General features: G+C 58.0%; 1 protein-coding gene across 1 annotated transcript; it reads left to right on the forward strand.

Moving 5' to 3' along the window:
- Nucleotides 1-1428: 1428 nt before the first annotated feature.
- Nucleotides 1429-5939, forward strand: Inhbb (inhibin subunit beta B). Its single transcript, XM_026408862.2, has 2 exons — nucleotides 1429-1876; nucleotides 4399-5939. Exons 1-2 carry the CDS (start codon nucleotides 1429-1431, stop codon nucleotides 5172-5174), a joined length of 1224 nt encoding a protein of 407 aa, XP_026264647.2. The 3' UTR covers nucleotides 5175-5939.
- The last annotated feature ends 15562 nt before the right edge of the window (nucleotides 5940-21501 follow it).

Here is a 21501-nt window from a genome sequence, read left to right on the forward strand (position 1 = left end):
GGGGGGGGTGCGGGGGAATAGAGGGCAGAGTCGCCCCTCCTTAAGGCAGAAAGGGAAAAAGCGGAGGGAAGCGGAGGTGGGCGGGGGAGCGGGCAGCACCGACCTGAACAGATTCCGCCTCCCCCTCCGCCCCCGGGAAGCCCGAGCGGGGAGGCGCGGACCGTCTCCTCCCGCACGGCCAGGACGACGCTCCCCCCCCTTCTGCCAACGTCTATCTCAAAGCTCGCGCACATACGGAGAGTGTGCAGCATTTTTACCCCTCTGGAGGAAAAACGGGGACTGTAAAAGAAGAGAGGGCAAAGCCAAGAACTCCTCGGTGTGCTCTCCACTCCGTGCCGCGGTTGGGCGCGGGGACGCCGCTGCCACCCGCCCGCTCTCTCCCGGCCCTGCAGCGTGTGCCAGTGGGAGCGCGAGCTAGGGCATCGCCTCCCGGGGACGCCGGGAGACTTTTAGGTGCTCGAGCAGACCTCGCCACCGCCGCGGCAGGCAGAAGAGACCGGGGCGAGAGGAGCCCGGCCTCCGCCTCGCCCTCCTCGGCCGGCGCCCCGCGTCCGGCCGGCCCGCGCAGGCAGGCGGAGGGAGAGGGAGGCGGCGAGGAGGCGGGCAGAGCAGAGGCCCCGGAGAAGCTCGCCGCGTCCGGCCCGCCCGCTGCCCGCCCGTGGATGCGGCGCCCCGGGAGCCTGGAGACAACTTTGCCGTGTGACGCGCCGAGAGGACTGCAGGGCCCGCGGCCGAGAGCTCAGCAGCGCCTGTGAGCTGGCCCGCGCGGCCGGTGCTCCCCCACACCGCGCTCGCTCCGCGCCGCCTCCCGCCGGCCCGCGGCGGGGACGACCTGCCCGTCGCCGGCGGCGGCGGCTCTTTCTCGGCGCCAGGCAGCGAGGGCGAGGCGCTCAGGTGCGAGCGCGGGGCCCCGCCGCAGCGCCCGCCGCAGCGCCGCGCCAAGCCGCGCCCGGCTTCGCTCTGGGGGCTCCGGCACCTTCTTCTCGGTCTCGACCAAGTTGCGTCGACCGGCTCCTTCGCCACCTTCCCATCCCCGCGGCTGAGTCGCCGCCGCTGCTGCTTTCGCTTCACCGGAGCGGGGGCTGCGGGGCCCCGACTCGAAGAGGATGGGCAGAAGGCTGCAGATGCTGAGGCTCCTCGAGACGCCCGTGCGGCAGTGACCCGCCGGCGCCCGGCGCGCCCCTCCAGCCCCCGCGGCCCTCCGCGCCCCTTCGCCGCCGCGCGGGAACCCCCGCGGCCCGGCCGGCCCCCTCCCCCTGCGAGCCGGCGGCGGCCCTCCCGGCAGGCGGGCGGGCGGAGGCCCGGGCGGGCGCGGGCTCGGGCGGGGGCGGGGCGGGGCGGTGCGCCCGGAGCCCGGAGCCCGGAGCCCGGCCCTGAGCTCGGCTCGCCTCGCCTCGCGGCGGGCGCCCTTGTCGCCAGCGGCGCACCATGGACGGGCTGCCCGGTCGGGTGTTGGGGGCCGCCTGCCTTCTGCTCCTGGTGGCGGGCTGGCTGGGGCCCGAGGCCTGGGGCTCCCCCACGCCCCCGCCGTCGCCCGCTGCGCCGCCGCCGCCCCCGCCGCCCGGAGCTCCGGGCTCCTCGCAGGACACCTGTACGTCGTGCGGCGGCTTCCGGCGGCCTGAGGAGCTGGGCCGGGTGGACGGCGACTTCCTGGAGGCAGTGAAGCGGCACATCTTGAACCGCCTGCAGTTGCGGGGCCGGCCCAACATCACGCACGCTGTGCCCAAGGCCGCCATGGTCACGGCCCTGCGCAAGCTGCACGCGGGCAAGGTACGCGAGGATGGCCGCGTGGAGATCCCACACCTCGACGGCCACGCCAGCCCCGGCGCCGACGGCCAGGAGCGCGTCTCCGAAATCATCAGCTTTGCTGAGACAGGTGGGTATGGCCTTCGGGCGGCCAGTAGCGGCCCGCGCTCCCTCCCTCCCTCTCTGCCAGCTCCTGCGGCCACCACAGCCGGCGCGCCCCAGGGGCAACCTGGAGTCACGGCCCAGCAGCTTGCCCGCGGCCCCGCGCGCTCAGCTCTTCTCTTCCCCCAGGTTGTAGACCCCTTCTTGGTCCCCCCACTCACGCAGCTGAGAGCCCGGCCCTTCACCCCTGCTCTTGGGAATCGGGCCCCAGCGCCTTTGGGCGCGCGTCCCCCTCCCGGCAGATGCGCGCGGCCCTGGCTCTGTGGGCACTTGCTTGGAGATTGCTTAATGTTTTTGTTTCCCACGATCGGAGTGTAGGCTTAGCAGTGTGGATGGAGATGTGTGTGCTTGTTGATATACGTGGGCCGGAGGAGAGTATGTGTGTGTGTGTGTGTGTGTGTGTGTGTGTGAGTGCATGTGTGTGTGTGTGCCTGCGTGAGAGGCCCCCGGGGCCGCTTCCATCGCTGGGCGGCGTGGGCTTGCCAGGATTGCTGAAGCCTCGCTGGGGAGAGCTAGGCAACCTCTCTTCCGATTGTGTGGGCACCAGGATGGGGCGGAAGGCAGGCTTCTCAACAGGTCCATCATTTACACAGAAAGATGCGGCTCGGGGGACAGCCCCGTGCCTTTGGCTTGCCTGGCAGCAGCGACAGCCCTCTGGTCCGAGCTGCAGAGTTTCTAGTTAACAAAGGGTAGGACTCCTTTCTGGAATTCCCCCCCCCCCCAGCACCTGATTGTAGAGCTCTACCTCTGTCTAAATTTAAAAATCGGGGAGAGAAAAATCTTTGGGAAGTTTAAAAGAAGGAGGAAAACGTGCCTGCGCTGAAATGCTGCAAGTGCTTTCGGCTCCGCTGTCCTTTTCAGGACTTGAATGAGCCAGGCTGGCTTTTGTGCCTGGAGCTCGGCCCCATTTGTGTAGAGAGGACTGCAGAGAAGGTCTCAGGGGGGAAGCACCGGTGTAGGCAGGGACAGGGGACAAGCAGGGAGCCTGGGAGGAGGGGGGTCAGTGGTGCCCATGGCTGCAGATGCCCCCCCCCACGCTCCCCCAGGCAGCAGTCAGACCGTGCTGATGCCGCCTGGGGATGAAAAGGGATGAAAAGTTTTGCATGGCCGGGTGTGGAGAAAAGCAGAGACAATCAGGGCTGGTTTGTGCTTAGAAAGAAATGCATTGCCGTTTTAGCTGTCCGCCTGAGTCAGGGGAAGCTCGACATGCAATTAGAGGGTTTGGATTAAAAGGTGCTTTGGGGCCCAGGGTAGAAATGTGACTCTGGAAGGTCGAGGAGGCCTTTTGGTCCCGGTGGCACAAAATGACAGCGGGGGCTGTTATATTTCTGGTCCGTTTCACGGAGCCAGCTCTTTGACTTATAAATAACAGATTCAGGTCACAGGCAGCTTTTAAGGCTGCAGCCTCCCCCATTTCAAAGTCAGATGTCAGTGTTATTAGAGGAGCCGGGCAAGGCCGGAGAAGGGGGTCTGGGGGGGGCATGGTGGGAGGTTTCATAAAACTAACTGTGTCCATAGAGTTGCCTGGTTCCTGGAAAAAAGAAAGAAAGAAAGAAAGAAAGAAAGAAAGAAAGAAAGAAAGAAAGAAAGAAAGAAAGAAAGAAAGAAAGAAAGAAAGAAAGAAAGAAAAAATTAAAGAAAGAGAAAAAGTAGAGATTGTCAAAGGGAAGGGTCACCCAAATGTAGGATGAGAGGAGAGTCATCTCCTGGCTGGCATGGGCCACTCTTCTTGTTGAGCTGAATTATTGAGAGACTCACCAACCAGCCTCTGCTTTCCCTGGAGGTTTTGAACGTTCATGAACGGGGAACCAGGGTCTTGTTAGAGGATTGGACTTCCAAGTTTCAAGGCTGAATGTCCTGTCCCTTGGAACGACTTGGAAACAAGGGCTGCACTTTGCAGCTTGCAAAGCCACATGTTCCTGTGTTGGAAACCTGAGCAGAGCTGGCTTGTTTGCTATGGAGGTTTCACTGGGGGTTGAATCAGATCATACTTAGGTAAACACTGGAAAGAGGTGGTAGGTGGCTCAGCTTTGATTTTGCAATGCCCTAAGTTAACCAGAAAGAAGAAAAAAACCTACTTAGAATAACCCACCCCAAAATCCTCCCTGCGATCCTGGTTTTGTTTTTCAGATTTCACAGATACCCATAACAACTTGTTAAGATCTTGGCCTCCTGACAAGTTCCTCTGTTGAGCTTTGAGGCCTGACAGGCCGTCTCCAGGGAGTCCTGGCCTGGGAGAGGTGAGGCCGGATCTTAGAAGCCGGACCCTCCAGCTCCAACCTGGCCCAGGTTTCTCAAAGGGAAATGATTCTTTCTGCCTCTCCCAGGTTACAGGCAGAGGCCCGGGCTCTGGGATCGGTATTTCTGGTCGGTAACGTTTTCCAGCTGTGTGGCAAGTGTACATTCCAGCATGAGGCAGCGGAGTCCATTTCCCCCGATGCCTCGTGTTCTCCTTGAGCTCACTTGGCCTGTTCTCCCCTTTCTCTGCAGATGGCCTCGCCTCTTCCCGGGTTCGCTTGTACTTCTTCGTTTCCAACGAAGGCAACCAGAACCTGTTTGTGGTGCAGGCCAGCCTGTGGCTTTACCTGAAACTTCTGCCTTACGTGCTGGAGAAGGGCAGTCGGCGGAAGGTGCGGGTCAAGGTGTACTTCCAGGAGCAGGGCCACGGAGACAGGTGGAGTGTGGTGGAGAAGAAGGTGGACCTCAAGCGCAGTGGCTGGCACACCTTCCCGCTCACCGAGGCCATCCAAGCCCTGTTCGAGCGCGGTGAGCGACGACTCAACCTGGATGTGCAGTGTGACAGCTGCCAGGAGCTGGCCGTAGTGCCAGTGTTCGTGGACCCCGGTGAGGAGTCACACCGGCCCTTCGTAGTGGTGCAGGCTCGGCTGGGTGACAACAGGCATCGCATCCGGAAGCGGGGCCTGGAGTGCGATGGCCGGACCAACCTCTGTTGCAGGCAACAGTTCTTCATCGACTTCCGGCTCATCGGCTGGAATGACTGGATCATCGCGCCCACTGGCTACTACGGGAACTACTGCGAGGGCAGCTGCCCGGCCTACCTGGCCGGGGTCCCCGGCTCCGCCTCCTCCTTCCACACGGCCGTGGTGAACCAGTACCGCATGCGGGGCCTGAACCCCGGCCCTGTGAACTCCTGCTGCATCCCCACCAAGCTGAGCTCCATGTCGATGCTCTACTTCGATGACGAGTACAACATCGTCAAGCGGGACGTGCCCAACATGATCGTGGAGGAGTGTGGCTGCGCCTGATGGCGGAGGGCAGGGGCACAGCGGCAGTGGGGTGTGGACGACAGTCCCCGGTGGGCTTCTTCCAGCCCCTGCGGGAACAGGAGGTGCCCGGTGGGCTGAGCGCGGTCATTCCGTGGGCTGCAGGGAGAGGGCCAGGGTGAAGCCCGAGGGAATTGCCTACTACTCCATACAGCAACCCGGTCAAAGCCAGAGGGAGAGCCCCCAGCTGACAGGAGAGACTTTCAAATGCACACCGTAGACATGCACAGCCAGACGCATCCTGCCACCCACACAGCAGCCTCCAGGATACCAGCAAATGGATGCGGTGACAAATGGCAGCTTAGCTACCAATGCCTGTCAATCGAAGAGAATGGGGTGAGCAGCCACCATTCCCACCAGCTGGCCGGGCCACTCTGAATCGCGCCTTCTGAGCACACATAAAAGCACAAAGACAGAGACAGAGAGAGAGAGAGAGAGAGAGAAAGGAAGAGAGAGAGTGCCATGGAGAAGAAAAGCAGGGTGGGGAGCCATGCGGCAGGCTGTGTGTCCCCCTGGGCTGTACCAGGCCTGATCTGCTGCAGCAGCCCCTTTCTCCCCACCTGGCATCCACCATGCCTCAAGACCTGGGGAAACTGTCCCTCCACGCCCTGGTGAAGGGCAGGAAGCCCAGGAAGTCCACCGCCTGTCAGAGACTGAGGAGCAGGGGCAATGACCATTCGACTGTTTGTCAGTCGGGTCCCTGACACGACGTGTGTGTGTGTGTGTGTGTGTGTGTGTGTGTGTGTGTGTTTGTGGGGTGGGGAGGGTGGGAGAGGATGGGGTCTTAATTCGATGCTTTAACTGATCTCCAACAGTTGACAGGTCCTTTGTGCCAGTTGTAGAACTGTAAAGACTTTTCTATCAGGTATGACCTTTGATGCGAAAAACGGAATTGTTCAAAATGAGAAGAAGAAAAGTTGCAATCGGTGCCCTTCCCTGGGGACATTCCTCTAGGACTGGTTGGGGAGGCTGGGAATGACCACTAGGCAAGGGATGAGCCCAGAGGAGGCAATGGGAGGTGGAAGAGGCATTCTGGAAATGCTGGTGGGTGTCCTTCAGCACAGGGTGGGGGAAGGGAGCTACTCTGCTGGCCTTGGAGAGATGGGGAAGGCTTTCACTGCTTTGCAGAAGTTGCCTGCGTGGGTGGGCCCTGGCCACCGGGGCCTGCCATGGACATGGCACCTGCCCACCCACCCGCCTGCCTACCTGCCCCGCATAGCACTTGCTGACCTGCCTGATGCACATGATATAGCACTTGCCGATCTGCGCGTGTCCAGAAGTGGCCCCCCGGGGGAGAGAGCACTGAAGTCGCTCTCCCCCTAGATGTCCAAGTGCCACGTGAACTATGCAATTTAAAGGGTTGACCCACACTAGACGAAACTGGACTCGTATGACTCTTTTTATATTTTTTATACTTGAAATGAAATCCTTTGCTTCTTTTTTAAGCGAATGATTGCTTTTAATGTTTGCACTGATTTAGTTGCATGGGTTAGTCAGAAACTGCCATTTGAAAAAAAGAAGTTATTTTTATAGCAGCAAAAAAAAAATGAATACAGTTAAATGTATTATACATAATTTTGGAACCAAAGAGGCCAACAGATCAGTTTTAATTTTTATTAGACGGTGAGGCCATCTTCTGTGAGATGGACGTTCTGAACAATCGCTTGAGTGGCCTGCCAACGTTTCAGGGTATAAACGGATTTTGTTTATTCAGTTCGATGTGTCTTTTCTATCCTCACACACCCAGAAGCTAGAGTAAAAAAAAAAAAAAAAAAAAAAAGACTGGTAGAATGCAGGTGTGTACCCTTAAATCCTCATCTTTATGTTTATTTAATAAAAGCTCCCCTTAGGTTCTGTTTCATAATAATTTAAAACCAAACAATCTCCCCCATAGACTGGCTGTTAAAGTATTTTACGTTTGTGTACAGTTTCAGAAAATAAACAATTGAGTGCCACGGGCTTCCTGCCTTGTGTGATGTCTGAGGCGGTGGGCAGCTGGAGGAGGGTCAGACCAGGTGTCCAGCTCCCATGCCAACAGCCTCCGCGGCTCGCTCCCAGCACTCTCTGAGTCCTTGCCATGAGATGTATGTCACTCAAGCTAGCAGAGATGGCAGAAGATCAAAATGAAGGACAATTAGCAAATTCATGAATTACGCATTTGTTTACCCTTCTAGTCCCAAGACTAATTATGTTTCACCACGGCCGCATCGATTACCATTTGAAAGTGGGGGGACCCATCCCTGGAAGGAAGGGTAGAGTGGGGAAGGCAAAGCCCCCCTGACCTCTCTGCTCACCTCCAGGTACTAATCCAGGCCATTGTCCCCTAGAAGGGCCTTCCCATCTTGGGATAGGAGGGGAGATTGAGACAAGGTCAGGAAGAGCGCAGTGTCCTGCCCTACAGGGGTTTGAACTGGTATAAAGGGGCGGAGTTAGTGGTGACAGCTACTAACTGTAGTAGTGACCACCACGGGGTGACTTAGAGACCCGTTGACTCCTGTTCCCGTGGCCCCCACATCATGCATATTCACTTACCAAAGGTTAGGATCTGGGCCTCAGACAGTCCAGGCCCTGCCTGAGGGTGACCCAATTGGGACAGGGGCCCTGGGAGTTTGAGCCAGGTGCTGCCTATCTGCTTCCCTGGAGTGGGGGTGGGGGGTGGTAGTCCTGTGGCCTTGCCTTCCTCTGAGAAGGCCCAGAGGGCCTCTGTCCTGGGGTCTGTGTCGTCCGGGGTCTTCCCCAGAAAATCTCAGGACACTTGAATGTGTTCGAATTGTTACCCTTTAAGATAACAATGGGGAAACTGAGGGAGGCCAGACAGCTAAATTCATGTGGCCAGTAGGTAGCAGGGGACATTCTTAAGGCCCCTGTCTCCTAGTCTCTGCCCTACAAAGAGAGCTGCTGCTTTGTTGGGCTCTTGTCCCGGGAGGTGAATCTGCAAGGTCGAGAGAGATGTTCTAATAGTTCATGGGCAAAAAACAAAAGTCATCATGATGGGAGTGGCTTGGTCACTTTGGGGAGTAATTCACCCCCTAGTTACGCCCCTGCTCTGTGGGGCAGCCCCAGGCCCTCAGTCCAGCCCTGCCTTGCGCTGCCCTAGGATTTCATGAATGTGGGGATAGGGACCCTGGCTGGTGGGCTGTTGAACCCCTGTGGGAGCCCAGGATGGTTCTGTGGGCCCAGTGGTCGCCCCAGGAAGCGTTGGGACTCCAGAGTCACGAGGGCAGTGGGCTGGCAGGCATGGTCCCTGTGTGACCGCTGCTCCACATGGGCGTGTGTACCTGTGGGGTGTGGCCCATCTGGGGCACTGTGGCTGAGAGGAGCAGTCGAGGGGCCCTAGGGGCCTGTCCCAGGTTAGGTGTCCCTCCAGTGGGGCTCTACAGCTTGTGGTGCCTCCTGGGGCCACCTTCCCTTGTCCTCCTTTTCTCCCTCTCCTGTCTTCCTGGTTCCCAGTCGTTCCCTTCCTCTCCGCAGTGGGCCTGCAGCAGGGTGCTGTGTCTCCTGGGAGTTGGCCCCGGCACCCTGCACTGCCAGACCCAGCGCACAGGCAGCCCACTGCCCCAGGCCTGGGTCTCTGGCTGGAGTCCCTTTGCTGGGCTTCAAATCATCTTTCCCACCCTTCCGTCCTTGTGGCTGCTAGGCCATTAGCCCTTATTCTCCTGCAGCCCCACTGGGAACCAGGGACATGGGCAGAACCAGAGGCTGCTTGCTCTCCCCACCTCAAGTGTCCCTTCCCTCCCCGCTGGGCAATGCCTGACCATCCATCACGCCAGTTTTATCCCAGACTGACCCTCACGCATACCCTGACCCTTAGAGACTTGATGGACCCAAGGTCTGAGTTGAGGGGGCCCTGGTCTGGGGGAGCGAGTGGGGGTGGACAATACCCACGTCTACCTCCCCTCACTTCATGTCCCATTAGGCAGATGAAGGGACCAACCTCAGAGGACCCAACGTGTCCTTGGTTTGCATTTCCTCTCCTGGCCTCTTGGCCTGGCTCTGAGTGGGACACATAGGGGGCTCCCTGCAGCCCGTCCCCAGATTGGGGGACAGCATTTAGGAGTGACTATTGTTTGTCAGAGTTTAATGCCTGCCACCTGTGACGTGACAGGATCCCACTGCCAGGATCTGCACCGCCACCCCAGGAGGGGGCCTGGAATCCAGAGGATTTGGGCAGCTCTGGCACGGTGACCTGGCCCCGGATCCGCCTGCTGGGCCCTCTGCCAGGCCCCGTGGGAGCCACTGCTGGGATCCCCCAAGGGGACTTGCAGGTCATCTTGCCTTGAGACTCACACAGTGCCTAGACCTCCTGAGCAGGAGAGTGGGCAGGGTGCGTGTCAGTGAGGTCACAGTTTGCCCCACGCCACAGGCACTTCCGCAGGCCGGAGAGAGCAGGCCTTCCTCGGTCATCTAGCAGAATCAGAATCAGAGCGCTGTTCCGTGGGCAGAGGCCCTGGGAGCTCCCCCACCCAGTTGTGGGGCTTTCAGTGGGGCGCAGGAGCAGAAGACAGTTCCCTGCTGGGGCTGGGCGTGTTGCTGGGGTCTGCCAGGGGAGGCTGGGGTGTGAGTGGAGTGGGGTCATTAGTGTATGAGTGTGTGCTGCATGCAGAGCAGGGGGTGGCTCAGGGCCAGGGTGTGGGCAGGGACATGTGGGGAGCTGGAGGGAGGTGTGGGGTGCGCGGCTGGCTGTGTGTGACTCTGGAGCGTGCTGGCTGTCTCTGAGGTTGGCGGTTGCATGGGTGAATGTGAGACTGTGTGGGGCTGGGGACCAGCTGATTGTGGGGTGTGGTGGCATGGGTGCCTTTGATCTCCTTTTCATTTTATTCCTCTTCTGGTCAGTTTGTGTGCTGGGATCAGGGTACCTCTATCTTTAGAGGTAGCCATTTTGCTGGGAATCCCCTTTAGAATCGGAATCCTTGGTCTCCCTGGTGCCTGCAGGTGCTGGGCTGCAGGGGCACAGGCAACCTTTGTGTCCGGTAGAGATGTCCTCAGAGTAGTTTCACAGTCATTCAGGGCCAGGACATCACCGTGGTGTCCCCCCAGCCTCAAAACCAGAGCACTTTAAAAGTGGAAAGGGACCATCTCATCATTCACTCACTCAAGGGACATTTCATGGGTGCCTGTTGGTATGTGACATTCACCCATCATCTCAGTTTAGCCCTCACAAGGACGAGGGAGCAGAGGGGAGCAGGTGACACTAATCCTATTGTATAGATGAGAAGACTGAGGCTGGCACAAGAAGCCATTCATTGGAGGTTGCACATCTCTGTGGAGCAATGTGGATTTTCCCCCAGGTACCTGTTTCCAGAGTCACAAACAGCCCCTGGGCTGCCCAGGAGGAGATCCAGGGGAGGGCAGCCTCTCTGGGGCCTCCCTGGGAGAGAGGGTGAGGCCAGGGCTCGGGGTTTCCTCGGTGTTCATTTGGAGGGGTCCTGTCCTTTGCCTCTGACCCTGGCTCCACCTCAGGGCATCGCTGTGAACTGCTTTATTGAGCTGACCTTTCTCTGGTTGTGGGGCAGCCGTCCATGCACCATCTCCACTCTCTCCGTGGCCAGGTGGGTGGGATGGCTGCCAGGTTTGGAAATGAGGGAGGGGGTGAGGGGACAGGCGGGTCATGGATCGAGGGTAGCTGGGCGGGTTTAGGAAGTTAGTGACCTGGCCTCTGGACGCTGTGACAGAGGAAGAGGGACCTGGACAATCTTCCTCATGACACAGTGTCTATCAGCCTCCTTTTCCACTCCAGCCTGGTGTCCCCTCTTAGAGTCCTCATCGGCAGAAGGGACAATGACAGGGCCTACCTCAGAGGGCTGTGGTAAACGTGCTAAGAGCAGGGCCAGGCTCGGGGGCGGTTTCTTCGTTATGTTTTCCAGCTTCTGCTCTGTGTCAGGAAGGGTGCTGGGCGCCCAGCCAGAGCCACACCCTTCCTGGGGGGGGGGGGCTGCCTCGCAGCACACCTTCATCCTCAGTTACTCATTTGATGAATATTCACAGAGGCCTCCCGATGATATCAGCAAACATTTATTGAGAACTTACTGCATATCTGATGCACTCTGTTGGGGTTCAGATTTACCACCTCCCAAGGCGTGCCCATTTTACTGATGAGGAAACTGAGGCTCAGAGAAGTTGAGCATCTTGTCTGAGTCTTTTTTTTTTTGGTACTAGGGATTGAACTCAGGGGCACTCAACCCCTGAACCACGTCCCCAGCCCTTTTTTGTACTTTATTTAGAGACAGGGTCTCACTGAGTTGCTTAGGGCCTCGCTATGGCTGAGGCTGGCATTGAACTTGTGATCCTCCTGCCTCAGCCTCCTGAGCCGCTGGGATTACAGGAGTGTGCCATTGTGCCCGGCTGTTTGAGTCTTAATGGCTGTTCACAGGGAAGAGCCAGCCTGTGGTCCAGATGCTGCCTTTTTTCCCTTCACTGTTGCAAGAGGCCCTCAGGATCTTGAGCCCAGGGGGCTGGGGAGATAGGAAGTCACAGGGGCGCTGCTGTGAGGTCAGAGGGGGCCTGGGGACTGCTGGGGATGTCCCTGGGAGGTCCATCCAAAGTCTGAAGCTGTGCCCACCCCTGCTCTCCTCCCACCTCGTCCCTTCTCCATAAAGGGCACCCAGGGGTCTGGCTACCCCCGCTACAGCCCACCTGCAGGTCCCATCTAGAGAGAACGACCCCTCTTATGACTGGGACCAGGGACTGGCCTGGGGTCATGGCAGATCCTCGGGGAATCTGCTGGGGTGAAGACCCACGGAGAAGCCAAGGACACATGCGCTGAGCCCAGTGTCAGGTGCCATTTCAGGGAAGAGCTTTGTACTCCTGGGTGGAGTCACCTAGGAGTGGAGGAGGGGCGGGGGGACGGGGCGGTGGTGGCAGAGGAAGGCGCAGAAGGAACCTGGCACCCCTCATGGGGGAGCTTCTAGAACCCTGTCTCTGCTCTGCGGAGGGCTTGCAGGGTGGGAGCCGCGGTCTGTGGCTGCAGAAGCAGATGGGGGTGCTGGCGGGAAGGGCCCTGGGTCAGCCCGCACTGCTATTTTTGTGGCTGTCCCTGACAGGTTGTGGGTGGCTCACTGGCTGGTGCGCTCTCTGCACCTGGTCTTCCCTGGCCTCTGCTCTGGAGGCCGCCCCACCCAGACCCAGGAACTGGGGTGAGGGTGGGTCTCCGGGTGCTGTTTGCAGCCTTTGTGTGGAGTGAGGGGTGTGGGAGGCTGAGCTGCTGTGCTTAGAATCGGCCACCATTACCCTGGCTGTGGCCCCGAGGGTGGCGCACAGACAGGGCCCAGGATCCCCAGGTGGCCAGGTCAGGCGGGGGAGGGGACTCCTCCCAGCCTGTGTTGGGCACCTGTGTGTGTGAAAGAGGAGACACTGGAAGACATTCCCTTCCCCCAGGGCTGGAGAAAACAGCCCCCAGCCTCCCTGAGCCCCAGCCTCCTTTCCAGGCCACCCCAAGGCGGGGGTGAGGGGTGGAGGGCGAGTCTTACACAGAGGGAACGCCCCTGCCCCAGAGGACCACTCTGTGAGGTTACCCGGCTTTGCGCTGTGCTTCCTGGGTGTCACCTCTCTCCTCCCAGGAAGTCTCGGAGGGAGGTAAGTTAGGACAGTTGTCCCCTAGCCAGGGAGGCTGCCAGGGTGGCAGGGTGAGGCGGGCAGGTGAGTCCTCACAGTGCCCTGAAAGTAGCTCCCTAATTTTCCTGCTTGGTGGGGTGTCTGCTAAGATTTGTCCTTCAAAGAGGGGGCTTGGGGGCCCTCTGGCGCCATCAGCGCCCCCCAGCCCTCCACTTGCTTGCTGATGACCTGAGAGTCTAGAAAGATGGTCCAACGGGTCCTTCACACCTGGACCTCAGCTCCCTCGTAGGCATCCACACAATCAGGAGCAACTGGCCTTGGGAGCTTGGAAGAGCCCGGTGCAGCTGAGATCCTGCTCAGACCTGCACTGCAGGCGACCTCGGAGAAGGATGAAAGGCTTTCCCAAAGCACACCACTCCTAGGGACCATCTAAGTGACCCTGTCACTACTGCAGCCCCGGGCATGAGGTCTGATGGCTCCAGGACTCCCTGGGACCCCAGGCTGCTCACCTCCCCACCTAGAGACCTCCCTGAGTGAGTGCCACGCTTGGGCTTAAGGTCCCATCCACAGCTTGTTTTGTACCAAATGTCCTCCCCTCCTGGGACACTTTTTTTTTGTTGTTCCAGAGATTGAACCCAGGGGTGCTTAACCACTGAGCCGCATCCCCAGCCCTTTTAAAAAATGTTTGATTAGAGACAGGCTCTCACTGAATTGCTAAGTGCCTGGCTAAGTTGCTGAGGCTGGCTTTCAACTTGCAATCCTCCTGCCCCAGCCTCCCAAGCCGCTGGGATTACAGGCGTGCACCACCGCACACAGCCAGGAACACCATTTCTCCCCTGCTTTGCAGATGGCCATTCACACTTCAGGGCTCTGGAGTGGGCGCTGGACTCCCAGGGCTTGTGGAACTCCACTCCCAGCCTCACCTGCAGGGTCACTGACCACAGGCACACTGTACCTGCCTCCCCTGAGAGGCTGCAGGACCAGATTTCCCAGGAGCGGGATGTTGCTCCCCCCAGTCCCTCCTGAGACTGGGAAATAACAGGTGCTCAATAAACTCCTCTTCAATGAGTGAAGAAATGCCCCGGATGGGTGACACCCATTTCCCTGTTGGGGCAACTGAGGCGGAGGGGGTTGGCAGAACCCCCACAGGGAGAGGCTAGGCTCTGGCTGAGACCAGAAGCCAGTACTCCCGTCCACTCCTTTGTTGTTTTGCTTGCTTTTAAGAGCACCCCGTGCCCCACAGGTGATTCACGTAAACAGCATTTTCAAAAGCCCTTAATTTGCCCCTGTGTTCAGCTCCACGGAAAGCACAGCCTCTCACACAAGCCACAGGCACAAACAGGGCCAGCCCAGAAGGGTGGCTCCGGGGCCAGGGGCCAATGAATATCTGGGCCGGCTTCCTGGTTCCTCCCTGGCACCCCGAGAAGGCACCTCTTCCTGCCCTTGTCTTCCACCCTGGGGAGAGTGTGGTTCATCACCCGAGGGTGTCTTGTAAAAGCTCAGCTTTAATGAATCAATCACTGAGCTAGGAATCTGATACTGCGAGCCCCGCGGCCCCCTCCCGTGGATGACTGGCACACTAATGAGTGCCAATTATTTCAGCATTAATAATTAATCTCCAACCGCACTGGGGAAGGACTGGGAAGCACACAGGATTGACTCAGCTCCGCAGGCCAGCCTGCCACCCAGCGCTGCTCCCCGTCTTACCCCGGAGGAGCCGACAGGGCCTCACGGTCAAGGGTCTTCTTTGCTCTTGTGGGGTGAGAAAGCAGCCTCTCAAGGTCAGTTAGGAGCAAGACTGAGCCCCACTAGGGCAGGGCTCTGTCTGCTTGGACGCTGCCCTGGGGACAGTCCCTGGCATACAGTAGGCGCTCCATAAGTGCTGTTTGGTTGGCGGTCTCATCCAGGCCCAGCCACTCAGTGGTTACCCAACCTCAGTCAGCCTTCTCACTGTCTTTGGTCTCCGTTGTACTCATCTGGATTGGGCGAGATGCCCCGGCATTCCTGTCCCCTCACAGGGCTATGCTGTGGCTGGGTCATCCTGGCAGGGAGGCAGGGAGGCCCTTGGAGGCTGGGGTGGCAAGTGATCCAGAGTCGGCCTCATGGCAACCTCAGGTCCCAGGCAGAGACCCAGGTGGTACTGCTGGCCTCCACTTACGGGGGTCATTCTGAAGGTCTCAGTGGGGGACAGGGACCCTTGCTGCGGTGGCAGGACAGAAGGCTGGCTGGTCCACCATGGGCCCTCCCCCACCCGAAGGCCCACCGCACAGTGTGGTTGGAGGGGAGGGGGCTGGCGTGGTGGGGCAGGGACCCCTCTGGGTCAGTGGCTCAGGGAAGCACTATGCTGTCCTCCGTGGGTTGGGGGAGGCAGGCCCTTGGAGGCTAGTGGTTGGGGGCTGGGTGGTGGGAGTCACTGAGGCCCATGGAGGGCCTTCTAAGGGCTGCTTAGGTCTGAGAACTGAGAAGCCCCATCTCATTCTAGAAACGGGGAAGCCGAGGCCCAGGGCAGGGCTTTGCCTTGCCTGAGGCCCCACAGCTAAGGAAGCTCCATTTAGTAGCTCAGCTGCATCCAAATATTTGTTCCTGTGCACAGGGGAGGAGGCCCCTTCTTGACAGAGGCCAGACTCCCAAAATGTCATCCTCACCAGGCACCATGATATGCCAAAGTGTGCATGTGGCTCTTGAGGGTGAGAGGGAGAAGGGGATAGTAGTCACATGGAGGGCTTCCTGGATGAGGCAGTCTCCAGGCACCTTCTTACAGGGTCCAGCCTGGGCCTGGGGGCTCCTTACTATCCCTGCTCCTATGGCTTCCCCAGAGGGTAGGTACACAGGCCAGGCACTAAGGAAGGTCTTCAGGCAGACCGTGACATGACTTTCTAGACTAGCTGTGCCCTAGCTGTGTGCCCTATGGCTGGTTGCTCAACCTTTCTGTGCCTGAGTTCCTTCATCAGACAGGAGAATGAAAACCTGCTATTTCCATCCTAAACTCCTTCAGATGAAATGAAATCATAACACTAACCAGGCCAAAGTGGCACTGTTTGCCCCACAGCAAACAGTGTTAGCTTGTTCCGTATCTTTAGCCCTAAGTTAGCAGGTGCCCGTGAAGTCCCCTCTGCCATCTCGGGGTCACAGAGCTGGGTGTGGACTGGTGAGCAATGCTAACGGAAGCCAAGGAAATACCCACTTGGGTCTCTGGATTGTCGTGGAACTGGGATGCCCGGGGCCTGTCCCCAGGGAGGCAATCGGCCTGCAGAGAGCTGGGGACCCTGTCTTCACATAGCCAGGGCAGCGTGTGGCCACATCCACAAGCTAAGCCGGGTTTTCACATTTTTAAATGGCTGCACACGAACCCCAAGAATACCCCAAGAATGATAGTGTATGATGTGGAACTGACAGGACATTCAAACTGAGTGCCTGTAGATAAAGTTGTGTTGGAATATGGCGACCTCGATCACTGTGCATCTCGGAGACCCACGTGGCCTGCAGACCTACAGTGTGCACTGTCTGACCTTCCCAGACATAGTGGTCTGGGCCCTGATCTAGAAGGCTCCTTAGCAGGGCAGATGTCCCAGCGGGCACTGAAGTGGCCCCCACCCTCCTCCTGGGAGGCCCCCATCTCTGCAGCCTTCTACTGCGGGTGGGGGGAGAGGTGGACCTGTGGCCCTGGCTGAGACAATCACTGTCCCCCGCACGTGGAGTGTGTCTGTCCTAAATATTTAGAATAAGAGCCTGGAGGGCCGAGGGTGAGGCTCCTGGATCTTGAGAGCCTTCCTAGGGCCTGGTGCCAAGTGCCAGGAGGTTGGTACCAAAGCCCCGTGACACCACCTCACACCACTAAGATGGCCACTATCAAAACAGCAGAAATGGCAATGGTAGCGAAGATATGTGACCTGGAGCTTTAGTTTGGGAGGATGAGCGCCGTGTTGGTGGGAACGTGACCACGGTGGGGATCAGTAGGCAGTTTCCTCAAAAAGTGCAAACAGGACTGGGCATGGTGGCCTGGCCTTACAGAGACAGGAGGACTGCTGGGGCCCAGGGGTGCAGAGCAGGCCTCGGCAGCACAGTGAGACCTTGTCTCAAACAAAACAAACAAACAAACAAACAAACAAAAAACCCACACCAAACAAAAAACAAAACCCTACAATCCAGAAAGTTCACTTCTGGATTTATATTCAAAAGAATCAGAGCCGGGCACACTCCTGTCATCCCAGCGGCTCGGGAAGCTGAGGCAGGAGGGTCTCCAGTTCAAAGCCAGCCTCAGCAAAGGTGAGATGATAAACAACTCAGAGAGAGCCTGTCTCTAAATAAAATACAAATTAGGGCTGGGGATGTGGCTCAGTGGTTCAGTGCCCCTGAGTTCAATCCCATGTACCAAAGAGAGAGAGAGAGAGAGAGAGAGAGAGAGAGAGAGAGAGAGAGAGAGAGAAAGAGAGAGTCTTAGATGCAATAGAATATTATTCAACCTTGAAAAGGAAGGGCATCCCAACACCTGCAATGGCACGGATGAACTTGAAGATGCTGTGCTCGTGAAGTAGGCCAAAGTGACTAGTGCGGTATGTCCTCTGGTATGAGACACCCGCAGGGGTGGGTCTGGGGAGGGCAGGGCGTCACTGTTGGACGAATGCAGAGCTTTAGTTTGGGAGGATGAGCAAGCCGGGTGGATGGATGGTGGCCACAGTTGGACAATATGAATGCACCTCCTGCCCTGAAGCACACACTCAGGAAGTCCTAGATTGTATGTTAGGAATATTTTAATTCAAATTGTACGAGGTTGGGTACAGTTCCAGGGCTCAGAGACTCACGTGGGCCCCCTCTAGGCAGCCTAGACTCTCCCCTTACATGCCTGGAGCAGGTGAGCAGGGTGGCTCTGAGTGTGTTCCCTTCACCAGGTGCCCGACAGGCACTTTCCTGTCTCATTGTATCCTCAGAAAAGTCCTCCAGGAGCCGGGCACAGTGATGCACATCTGTACTCCCAGTGGCTCAGGAGGCTGAGGCAGGAGGACCACAAGTTCGAGGCCAGCATCAGCAACTTAGTGAGGCCCTCAGCAACTTGGTGAGACCCTGTCTCACAATAAAAAATAAAAAGGGGCTGAGGGTACAGCTCAGTGGTTATGAGCTCCTGGGTTCAATCCCCAGTTAAAAAAAAAAAAATCCTCGAGGAGACGCGGGCACTGTGAATTCCTGCTCTCCTTGGGTGGTCTCCAGGCTCCAGACCAGAGGGATCTGGGAAGGTCTGGAGCTGGAGCCTTGCCCGTGGGGACTCTGAGGTCCAGAGGCTTTGAGGAGGGGCCAGGAGGTTGCCAGGACCTGTCAGCCAGGGCTGGCATCTGTCCCTAAACTCATGTCTGGAATTCCCTGCTTGGGCCTTGACCATGGGCCCCTGGCAGCAGATGGGCAGAGCCCAGCGGAGGCCAGTGTCCAGGACAGAGTGGGCAGCTGTCGGGAGAGCAGCGGAGATGGGAGGTCAGGTGAGCCAAGAATGCAGATGGCACGTGGTCCACGCCGTGGCCGTTCACATGCGTTCTCCGAGCCAGAGGCCATCTTGATGCACGTTGGAAACACTGTCCCCGTCTGGGACCCAGGAGGCTGAGGCTGGGGGGATCAGGGAGGCCGTCCTGGTGGAGGTAGTCCCTGGGCCTCATCTTACAGGACAGACAAGAGTCAGCCAGGGAAGAAGGGCAGGAGGATAGGTCTTTTGGGAATTGGATACAGCAGTAGCCAAGGCCCAGAGCAGGGTCCCCAGGTATCCTTCCCCTTCTGCTCATGGAGGTATGCACAGCCCTCGCCTCCCAGCCTATTTCCAGCCCTGACCTCCCGCTTCCCCCCTTCAGGCCTTGGGCCTCACCCCATCCCAATTTATCAGGGTCTTGAGCAGAATGATTTAAGAACACCTCTCCAGCTGGGTGAGGTGGCTCTCACCTATAATCCCAGGGCCTCGGGAGGCTGAGGCAGGAGTATCCTAAACTTGAGGCCGACCTGGGCAGCTCAGTGAGACCTTGTCCAAAATCCAAAGGGCTGGGTGGGTGACTCAGTGGTAGAGCACCCCTGGGTTCCATCCCCAGTACCCACTCTCCACAAAAAGACTGACTCTTCAAAAGGACGCTTCCATCTTCTTTATCTATGTATTCATTCATTTTCTTATATTTAATTTATAGATAGTGTCTCACCATGTGGCCCAGGCTGGCTCTGAACTCCTGGGTTCCAGGGATCCTCCTGCCCCAATCTCCTGAGTAGCTGGGGACACAGGTGTGCACCACCATGGCTGGTTACATTTTCATTTTAAAAAAGAAGAGCAGGGCTGGGGTGGTGGCTCAGCGGTGGAGCACCTGCCTTGCATGTGTGAGGCCCTGGGTTCGAATATAATTTACTGGTGGTTTCCTGATCATGAGCCTAGGGCATAAGAACTGAGTGATTGGGAAAGCACAGGAAAATAAAGAGAATCAAATAGAACTTCACCAGTAATCCCAGCTGCCTGAGGGTGCACCCAGGTAACTGGCTGATGGATTTGCCCACGTGTGGGGCTGGACAGCAGGTGCAGTGTGCACAGCTTAGTTTTTTTTTTTTTTTTTTGGTACCAGGGATTGAGCCCAGAGGTGTTTAACCACTGAGCCACATCCCCAGTCCTTTTTATGTTTTATTTATAAATAAAATGTAGCCTGAGGGACCCTGGGCAGTATGCAGCCTGCAGTCTCTGCCCTGCAGGGCCACCTGGGTCCCTGACTCCCAGCTGCCCTTGGGGTTCCTGGGGCTTCCCCGTGGCCAGCCTCGCCCAGGCTCCTTGTTCTGCAGCACACTGATGCTGGCTGGCTGCATGGGTTCCCTCCAGCCTCTTGGGCCACCTGTACGGCCACTGCCTTGATTGTGGTTTGGGGCTCCTTGGTTGGTGGCTATTCGGTGACAGAGCTGCGGTTTCCCCTGTCAGTAGCAGGAAGGGTGTGTGATTAAGGTGATCTGCATAAGGTGGTTGGCGCTCAGCACCCGCCATTGCTGGCGTTGATCACTGTGAGCAGTGGGTGAACAAGGAGTGGAGGTGGGAACAGGGAGAGCTGGCTCCAGCCCCGACCTTCCCGACATTGGCCCTTACTCAGTGTCTTAAATTAAGATGCTAATCACTGTCATTCCATGGTGAGGGGGTGGGGTCTCCCAAACAGAGGGAAGAGCATGTGCAAAGGCCCGAGGCACCAGAGCCCAGAGGAGTGAAGGAAAGTGAGCCCGAGAGTGCACCATGACCAGAGGTCAGAGAGGCAGTGGCTTGTGTGGAGCCCCTGGGTGGTTTGGGGCAAGAGCACTGTGTGATCTGACTTATTTTCATAAGATTCCATCCCCCTAGCTTCTATGCAGAGAATGGACCTTAGCAAGCGAGAGGGGCAATGCCCCCACCCGATGTTCCTAATGTCCAGGTCAGGTATGAAGATGGGCAGAAGAGTCTGACCAGGCTGGACCTAAAGGCAGAACAGGCAGCTTTGGACAGGGCTGGGCTAGAGGCCATGTAGCTTGAGGCAGAGGTATAGATGGGAAGGAAGGAGGCCCATGCAGGAGGCTGGCCACTCTGATTGCTGAGCATCCTCCCTGGGGTGGGCCAGGCTGGGAGCTCCAAGGACTGCTGTAGCCTCCCTTGCAGCCTGCAGAGTGCCATGTGGGAGCTGCCTGCACGGCCCCGACCCTCCCTGCCTAGACTGTCCTGGAGTCAGGCTGCAGAATCATCCGGGCCTTCCTCTCTGTGACACCAGCCTCCCCTCATGGGCCTGGGAGACAGCGAGCAACCTCACATGCCTCCTCCTGTTTCAGCCTCCTCCTCTGACTGCCTCATTTCTTGTGAAAGAGGATCCTGAGCCTTCTGTGGGGCAGAACCCCCGGGCTCCCATACGCTGGTACCCACGAGAGACGAGGCAGGTGTGCATGGCGCAGGGAGATGCTGCCCACTGTGGGGTGAGCCAGGCACTGAGAGCAGCTGGGCAATGCTTTTGAGAATCCATCCCAGGCAGGTCCCGCCTGCCTCAGAGCAGGTCCCAAACCTGCAAAATGAAAGCCAGGGGATTTCCTTCTGGGGCACCATCAAGAGGTTGAAGTGGCCCAACACAGTGGCGCACGCCTGTCATTCCAGCAACTCGGGAGGCTGAGGCAGGAGGATCGAGAATTCAAAGCCAGCCTCAGCAACTTAGCCAGGCCCTAAAGAACTCGGTGAGACTCTGTCTCAAAATAAAATGTAAAAAGGGCCGGGGATGAGGCTCAGTGGTTAAGTGCCCCTGAGTTCAATCCCTGGTACCCAAGAAACAAAAAAGCCAGAATCCCTGGCACATATTGATTGTCCTGGAGCAGCTGGGATTCTGTCTCTCGAGTCCCCCCAGCTCTGACCTGACCCTACACTTACACAGGACATTCCATGGGCTGCAAGGAGGGGCTGCCGGGTGGGCTAGGTACATGGCTGTTCAGATAAGATCCGCTGTGCAGAGCTGGCTCCCAGGTACCCAGGAGACCTTGCAAACCCCCGGGGCCTGGGTCCATCACTGCATCTTAGGAGGAACAGAAGGTCCTCAAGTCATCTAATGTAATGTATTCACTGACTGCTGGTGAAGGGAGGCCCAGAGACATTGCTGGACTTCCCCAAGGTCACACAGAGACTAGAAGACAAGTAAGCATAATCTCAGCCAACAAATTCAAGGACACCCAGTTAACCAGAGGCTGGGAATCTCTTCTTCCTCCCGTCCTCCCTTCCCTTCTTGTCACTCAAGAAAAATTTGAGTATCACCCAAGGCCA

The sequence above is a fragment of the Urocitellus parryii genome, chromosome 1 (assembly GCF_045843805.1).
Source record: "Urocitellus parryii isolate mUroPar1 chromosome 1, mUroPar1.hap1, whole genome shotgun sequence".
Classification (NCBI taxonomy): Eukaryota; Metazoa; Chordata; class Mammalia; order Rodentia; family Sciuridae; genus Urocitellus; species Urocitellus parryii.